This window comes from Octodon degus, unplaced genomic scaffold (genome assembly GCF_000260255.1).
Source record: "Octodon degus isolate 3935 unplaced genomic scaffold, OctDeg1.0 scaffold00254, whole genome shotgun sequence".
Lineage (NCBI taxonomy): Eukaryota > Metazoa > Chordata > Mammalia > Rodentia > Octodontidae > Octodon > Octodon degus.
In genome coordinates this window covers 2,594,645-2,602,977 of record NW_004524830.1, presented here as the reverse complement: position 1 = coordinate 2,602,977, position 8,333 = coordinate 2,594,645, and the positions used below count along the sequence as shown (strand labels likewise).

The window sequence follows — 8,333 nt, the reverse complement described above, 5'->3', positions numbered from 1 at the left end:
AACTGGGGGCTGACTCAGGATCTGCTGCTGCCCTGAGGGCTTCATGTTTTTTTGTTTGTCTGTAGGAGGCAAGCTCTTGCTGTGTAGTTCAGGCTGGTCCTGAACTCACTCTGTAGCCCAGGCTGGACTTGAACAAAAAACAATCCTCCTGCTTCAGCCTCCAAGCACTGGGATCACAGGTGTACCCGCCATGCCTGGCCTGAGGGCTTTCTTTTATCTGACAATTCCTTTCTTTTCAAGCAACACTGATTCTATTTGTTGGCCCATGATTTAAACTCTGAACATCTGGGAGCCCACTACTATCATCTGACAGCTGATTAACACAAGAAATAAAACCTCTAACAGCAGAAAACAGCTTCTTTCTTTTTTAAATGAATGGGGACAAAAGCAACAAGCCAGATGGTCTGCGTAATTATTTATAGTATTTTTGTTGGAAGATTTTTCCACCCCCTGGGACTGAACTACTGAAAGGATTTTACTAGCAGTTACAATTCTGGAGCTTAATTTAAAAACACAAAAAGTGTCAAAACTGCTTGCAGTCCGTCTTCCTTCACCATATGGCAGCAGTGACACCTCTAGCCGCCCCCAAACTCCTCACATGGTTGGCACACTGCTGGTAATCATACAGCCATTAACAAGCAACAACTTAAAAAGACACCAAGCCTCTGAAAAGGGATTAAGATTTCTGCTGTGAAAAGCAATTGCAGCCCCCTCTGCTCTGAAGTTGGCCTCCCAAATATGCAGATCCCTGCTCAACAGAGATGGGAGACAGCGCAGCCACCTGCAGCCAATGCTTGCTGCTCCCCTTCCTTTTCCAGCCTACCCTGCCACTGGGACAGGCCTGGATCACCGGGAGCCCAGAGGTGGCCAGAGTCCCAACCACCTCAGAGGCTCAAGGAAGCCAAGGCACATTCCTGGGGACACTAATGTGACACAGGCCACCAAAGCCTGGCTCAGGTTTTTTCCTGGCCAGGAGGCCTAACCTGTGTCTATGAGAAATACAAGGTAGGAACTGAAAGCAGGAAGCACAGAGTGTCCCGAAGTTCACTGATGAGTGAAGGCAAGCAGACTGGTGCTCTTGTCTTTGGTCTTTATAACACACGGCTATATACCTAAATCGTCCCTTACTGCTCAGATGCTTCTAGAAGCAGGAAGACACCGGCCTCATTTCAAGGACAAGGGTACTGGTGAACTGATAAGGACACCTTTAAGACCACCAAGAGCTGCAGCACTGCCCACCATCTGGACACCTGAGTCCTGCAGCGGGCGAGCATTGTGAGGCCTAGGAGTACATCTCTGAGTCTGGTTTCACTGCCATGTGTTGGAGTGACACTATCACTGGCAGAGATGTCAGCACATGGTTATAAGATCCCAGGCTCCTGTGTCTCTATATAGAAAGACTGGCATGGTTCCTCACCCTTCACCCTGTCTGAGCAGAATGCAGGCAGTCTTCAGAGACAAGGCTGACCAAAGCCCAGCCTACCCTACATCCTGGAGGAGACTGAGGCAAAGGACCAGGGACCCAGGCATTATCAGCTCTACAGGGGAAGAAATCAGCCTCGAGGTCACACAGGCAGAGGCACAACTGGGGCTGTCCAAGGCTCACGACTCTGTGCCTCATTGCCAGAAAGAGGCTCTGCCACAGGAGGAGTTCATGCTCACTCTGCGCTCCCTCTGCTGGAAACAAAGCAACTCCCCATGAGGTCTATGTCATGCTATGAGTGAGGCTGAAGCTCCTGCAGAACAACAGGCAGAACACCATCACCCAGTGTCTGGGCCTGGCACAAGGTAGGGTCATTTGTCATTCGTGTGGCTTTCTCTTTGCTGGATTTGACACCTGCAGTGACCAGCCTAGCCCAACCACCAGGGCTCTCAGCAGCCTAGAAATGCAGGGGACTGAGGAAAAAGGCTGGTGACAGCTAAAAGCATCACTGCCCAGGCTGCCCAAGTGTACCCACCACTCTTCGCCGGGGTTTTGGGGAGGGGGTACATCCGCACCAGGAGCATCGTCATCTTCATCCCTGTTGCCCGCTTTCTGGGGCTCTCTGCTGGTGCCCAGTGCCTCCATCTCTCAGCGTTTGTCTATGATCTTCTGGGTGAAGTCCACAAGGTACATATCCTCCACTTCTTCATCTAGGACACAAAAACTGACCTCAGTGTACAGCAGGGAACTGCAGTGAACAGAGCAGGACAGGCTCAAGGAGAATCTGGGAACACAGAAAACCCCAAGGAAACCTCCCCATGCCTTGCTTGTGCCAGGATCCAGGTGAGCAGGGCTACCTTGGCACTGCTGACAACACAGTCACACACAGCTAATGCCATGCTGCAGAAGCAGGCAGGACAGCAGCTGTCCTGTCACCTGAGGAGGACGGTGGCCCTTCTTGGCTGTGGTGTGACTCCCGTTTCTGCACAGGAGCCTGTTACTGCAGCACAGGAGGCAGAGTAAAGGCCACAGAGTTCTTTTTAAGCCAAGCGGCCTCACGTCCCAACACAGCCTGGAGTCAGCACTGCAGGGCACAGGGCTGTATGAGTTGCTATCTGCCCCAGGGTGCTGATACCTCCACGCCCTCCCAAGAGCTGAAATCCATGAGTGACACAGTAGCCCGGGACAGCCACACTTGCAAGGCAATGTGGGTGAGGTTCTGCGCTGGACTCACACCAGGTTCCTGTTCAAGAACAACAACTAAGTGTTCAGATACAGTATGAGGCTCCCATGACAGGTGGCAGTGTCACCCCATGCACAGAAGCAACGAGCAACAGCCGTGACACCAAAACCTGCCCTGCCCAAGACATATGACCCAGTACCTATCAACAGATGGCTTGTGGGCCAGAACCCCATGCCCATACCCCTCTGCACCTGGCTTCCATGTCACCAATGCAAGTAGACCCTGAATTAGGGAAAAAAAAAAACCCAACCCAGTGATAAAATGCCTGTGAGAGGAAGAAATACAGAACAGCAGCACCAGGCACATGGGCTGCAGGAAGGTGCACAGCTGCTCCTGGCTCCAGCCGAGGTCTGCCCTGTCCTTCCCCTATAGGGCTCCCTGCTTTCCCAGCAAGGTCCTTCCTCCAGCTCCCAGCTCCAGACCCTGCGGCAGAACTCTCCGGGATCCCAGAGGATTTCCTGGAACACGTGCTGCCTCTGTCTCTCCTTATCTCACTGTGAACAGGGTTTCTTTTTCTGGGGTGTCTGAGGAAAGGGAGGTTTAGTATCACAACTGTAGAGCAATTACAAGCCCGTCACAGAAACAAGGCCAAAAATGGGAGAAACAGAAAGGAAAGATAACGCCAGCACCCTGGTCAATCCCGAGCTCCTCACACCTAGCTGTGCGGCAGGCCAGAGTAGAAAGGTGGTCACACGCTCAGGACAGAGTCTGGGGTCCAGCTCGGGTGACAAGACAGATGCTGTCCTGTCCCAATTCTGCGGTGTGGGCTCAGCACCGTGCTGCCTGACACTGAACGGCTGTGTCATCTCACAGCACAGGAGAGAGGACTGTGACTGTGACTGTAGACCAGCCAGCCTCCTCCTTGCCCCTGCCACTGTGCCAAGGCCAGAGGCACAGACTCATCCAATGCCTGTCCCTCCTCCGCACCTGTCCCTGAGCTTGCACCATTAGTCTGAGGTTTCCTGTCTATGCAGCCAAAGGCAGGAAGATTTTGATCTGACCTTCTAAATTTCTTAGTTATCTTCATGATGTCAAAGATCTGCCTGAATTATGGAAGATAAAGGAATATAAATTGTATTTACTTAGAAAGTCACCTTTAGTCATTTTTTATATAATTTGGCCTTTTCTTCCAATTTTTCCCTAAGAGAGAAAAAGACAGATATCACAAGTGGTCTTACAACTGTCCCATGTGGCACGCTGGCAGCCACTTTGGTCTCGCAGCTGCTGTCTGCTCTGATGAGCCCACAAGCAGCTCTGCCAAAGAACCAAGGAGGCAGGTGAGGCAGCACTGGGCTCTCTTGCATGTCACTGGTCACCAAATCCTGGACTGAAGCCACACCAGCGGCATAATGGCTGCTGGGTATTTGACCAAGGAGTGAAACAAATTACAATTCCAGTCACAACCGAAGAGAGCCATGTCTTTAAATACAAACACTGCCACAGCAACTTGGGAGCAGAGTCACCAAATTCCAGGCACACTTGGCATCACTGCTTTCAGCCATCGGTGAACTAAGGCTTATCAGTCTTCTCTCAGAGACTTAGAGATCAACTTCTGACATGTCCTTTACAAATACTACAATGTCTATTTTAAAGAGAGGAGGGATAATGTATTTAGCGCACAATGCTAAAAAACAGAAACCAACTGGTGCTTCAACAAAGTGGCCTCTGCTATTAACTCTGGTGACTTTTCTTTTCTGCGGTCACAGACTAGGTAAGAGGGCCAGTGATTCTTTACAGCAGAAATACTCAGAGGATGTCCCTCCTGGGCATCCTCTTGGGAAAGTGACACAAACTCACAGAAGGGAAGTTCCTAACTTCTTTTCTTTTTCCCCTTTCTTTCCTTTTCTGCAGTACTGGGAATTTAATCCAGGATCTTCACTCTGAGCTGTATCCCCAGCCTTTCTTTATTTTTCAATTTTGAGACAGAGTCTTGCTCAGTTGCCCAGGTTGAGGTCAAACTTGCAATTTTCCTGACTTAGATTCCCAGGTGCTTGGATCGCAGCCTGGGTGACCACACCTGGCTAGGCAATTTCACTTCCAATGGCGTCCAGAGGCTGCGAGAAGTTACCTAAGCTTTCTGAGCACTGGTTAGCACAGACAGAAGGAGAACACAAAGGCCCTGCCTGTACAAGCTGTGGTAAGACCAGACCCACACAGCCCTGTCACCTCCTCCTCTTCCTCTCCTCAGGAGGCCCTTGCCATCGCTCACCTATGTTGCTCCAACAGCATCACACTCTGCAAGGGCAGCTTTTATGAAGGAAGAGAGAGGGAGAAAGAGAGCGAGGGAAAAGAGAAAGGAGAGACAAAGTCAGTATGAAAGATGTTAGCTGACAAACGTAGTGAGAGGACGGAACACTCACTGCATCCTTCTTTCACCTTTTTTCACTCATTCTGTTAAGTTGGGGAAAAAACTTTAAGTGCCTAAGTATTAAAGTCCTATCCCTTACCCAGAAGCATGCCTGGGAACACCAGGGGTAGGGGTGTGGGCAGTATGCCTTGGCTTCCATCCCCACACAACTGCCAAAAAGCACAAAGATACCCCAACACACTGTTGATAGCATTAAGGACTAATAAAACCTCAAGGCATGACTCAGTGTCTTCAGGAGACAAAAGCTGACTCATAAATTATAGTGTGGTGGAGGACAGCTGGCCTCCTTAGCCACAGTCCACCTCCCAGGGCCCCTAACTGCAGAACAAAGACATCTGCAAGAATGTTGCATAGCACCAGGAGACCATACCCTAAAGTGAAAGAGACTGGACACACACGTGTAAACACTGCATTGTTTCTCTGGTGTGAGAGACCCAAAGTGTAAATAAGGACCAAAATGGATAAAGGGCATTGTGAAATAGGAAGAAAATGTTCAAACAGAAAAGGCGAGTAGGGAGAGGGGAAGAAAGGCAAAAGAAAAAAAGTAGAAAAGAAAACAAAACAAAGCTTTTGCAAATGGAGGAAAGAGGGGTTGAAGGGAGGCAAGGGGAATGAGCAAAAAAGGAAGAATCAAAATACATCGTGTGCAGATCCAAATTCCTTGTCACCGATGCAATCACTGTGAATACCTAAAATATACCAATAAACTTTATTTAAGTACACACAAAACACTGCATAGCAGCTGACCTGTACTATTCAGTTAGGCTGCCAATAGTCATATCTATAGCAAATTCGTACAGACCATTTTCTTGTCATTATTCCCTAACACTACAGCACACAGCCACTTACAGAGCAGTCACACAACATCAACACCAACTTGTTGAGAGGACTGAAGCTCCTGAACAGTGCGTAGATTGTGTGCTACATCTTGGCACACAACGAATGCGAGCATTCCTGGTTTTACCTGTAGGAAGAGGGTCTTGGGGGCCATGCCTCTCAGACATCAGGGAAACTGTATTTATGTTTACGTAACACCTGGATGAACTGGTGCTGGACATCAAATTTTGTAAATCAAAACAAGTAAAACCTGAAAGCTCATTCCTTGGCACAGGTGGTCACAGACAGAGCTTAGTCATACCTTGCTTTGTCTAAAGTCTTCAGCTCCTCAAGCTTCTGCTCCGCATCCTTCTCAGCTCTATTTGAAACCCCTGCATTCTGCTTACTCCAGATACTTGGTTTCTGGAAAACAATTCAAAGAGACGAGAGAAAGACCACAGCATTGCAAGGTAATCTCTACCAGAAGGAGGAGGATATCACTGGATCTCAGGACCGGTGGGATAACTTCTGCTTCCAACAGCTAACTGTGTTCGGCAGATACTGACCATCTGCAGGGTCACTGGACCAGAAAAGCCCTGACTGTGAACTGTGGTAAATGAATTTCTCTAGACCACTTCACAGACCTACTGAACTTCCTGAATGATCACAACCTAATTCAAGGCCCTAAAGAAAATGCACAATTACAAAGAATTAGTAATACAAGTAACAGAGACCATGACTTATAAAATTAGAAAACCATTTTATAACCCTTAAAGGGCCTGCTTGTTTTGTTATCTCTTTTTGTATACAGAGCATCTACATAATAGATAATGTTCCACAGATGTATTAATATCATGTCTTGCCTAGCATGGTGGTACATGCCTGCAATCCCAGCATTTGGGAGGCTGAGGTAGGAGGACTGCCACAAGTTTGAGGCCAGCTTGGGATACATACTGAATTCAAGATCAGCCTGAGTGATATAGCAAGCCCCTGTCTCAAAAAAAAAAAAAAAAAAAAAAAAAAAAATCACCTTTTCGCAAAACAGTATTGTGATATGCTTTTAAATAATCATACTAGTTCGTGCTTTGATATTTAACACGTTTCATGCAGGCACCCAAATACCAGACAGGGGCTTTTTCCTTATCACTGGCATGAACAGACACTACTGACACTTTCCAAGCATAAGCGTGGAAATTTCACCCATATGGACACAATGGGGACAAGCAGATCATATTTTTACCTTATTAGCTGTCTTTGGTTTTCCCAAAACTCCAGAATCTTTCGGAAGTTTTTCTTGTTTGAATTCTTCTTGTTTTTGGAAGAGCTCAGCTTTAAGATCTACCAACTAGAATAAAACCAGGAAAGTAAAACAAACATTTCACTCAGCACTAGCAGTGGATAGACTGCGACATTATTGCCCACTCAGGTAACTGTTTCAAAAGAAAGAAAACAGACAAATGGTTAGGGATGCAGCTCAGTTAGGGACAACAACCCCGAGTTCAGCCCCCAGGGCCTCACACAGAAAAAGAAAGAGAAAAGGCATCTGAATGGAAGAAAGGAGTAAAGTTCAGCTATGAAATTCTCTTTTCTGTCCAGGTGATCAGAGGAAGTTCTGAGCTGAGTCTCAAAAGCTATGCAAGATTTAAACATCTAGAAATGAAGTGGGCTGAGTACACCTCCAAGTTTGATCTACTCTGTCACAGAAACTCTAACTTGAGCTGAATCTCAGGGTTAGAATGGGAAGGGAGGAGGAGGCAAGAAGCAGGCCTGGGAGGATGCTCCCCCTCCCCTCTCCCACAGCAGCTTACAAGGCAAGGCATCGCTAAAGCAGGTATTTATCACCAAGCAACAGTTAAAGAAAACAATAATAAAGTCAATGATTGCCAGTCTGAAGGAAAGTTAAACGTGGGCATGGATTTTAAAGGTCAGTTTCATCACAGCACCTAATATTCTAAATTCTTCAAAGAGGCCGGGTGTGGTGGTTCCAGCACTGGAGAGGCTGATGCAGGAGGATCACAGCGAGTTTAAGGCCAGCCTGGGCTCCACAGTTGAAGGACAGCCTGAACCTACGAAGGAGACCCTATCTCAAGAAGGATAGCAATAAATTCTAGTCCGGCGTGGTGGCTTACTCCTGCAATTCCAATACTTGGGAGGCTGCGGCAGGAGGATCGCCTGTGAGTTCGCCGCCGGCCTTAACTACATAGCAAGACCCTGACTCAAAAATAATATAACTAAATAAATTCGGAAACACTTCCACGCTTTCTTCCGAGCCTGTATCGACTTTCCAGCCACACGTTCCCTCGTCTGCAGCTACTCCTGAGTTCTGAAAGGGGAGTTCGGAGCCGCCCAACGCAGACCGCGTTCCCAGCGCCCTCCCTGGGCCGCCCCGCCGCGGTCAGTACCGCGGCCCAGCGGGTCTGCTCGGCTCCGGCCCCGCCGCGCTGGCTGAGGAGCGCGCAGAGCCGCCGAGAGGCCGTCCTGGC

The 8,333-nt window shown here is 48.4% G+C and overlaps 1 protein-coding gene across 1 annotated transcript in view; it reads right to left on the bottom strand.

Moving 5' to 3' along the window:
• Ccdc174 (coiled-coil domain containing 174) overlaps positions 1–8,333 on the bottom strand; it is a 33,533-nt gene that overhangs the window by 20,292 nt on the left and 4,908 nt on the right. The window contains 6 exon segments of the mRNA XM_012512656.2: positions 1,959–2,133; positions 3,749–3,775; positions 3,778–3,806; positions 6,173–6,273; positions 7,091–7,195; positions 8,253–8,328. Of these exon segments, the coding sequence (XP_012368110.1) occupies positions 1,959–2,133; positions 3,749–3,775; positions 3,778–3,806; positions 6,173–6,273; positions 7,091–7,195; positions 8,253–8,328 (513 nt within the window).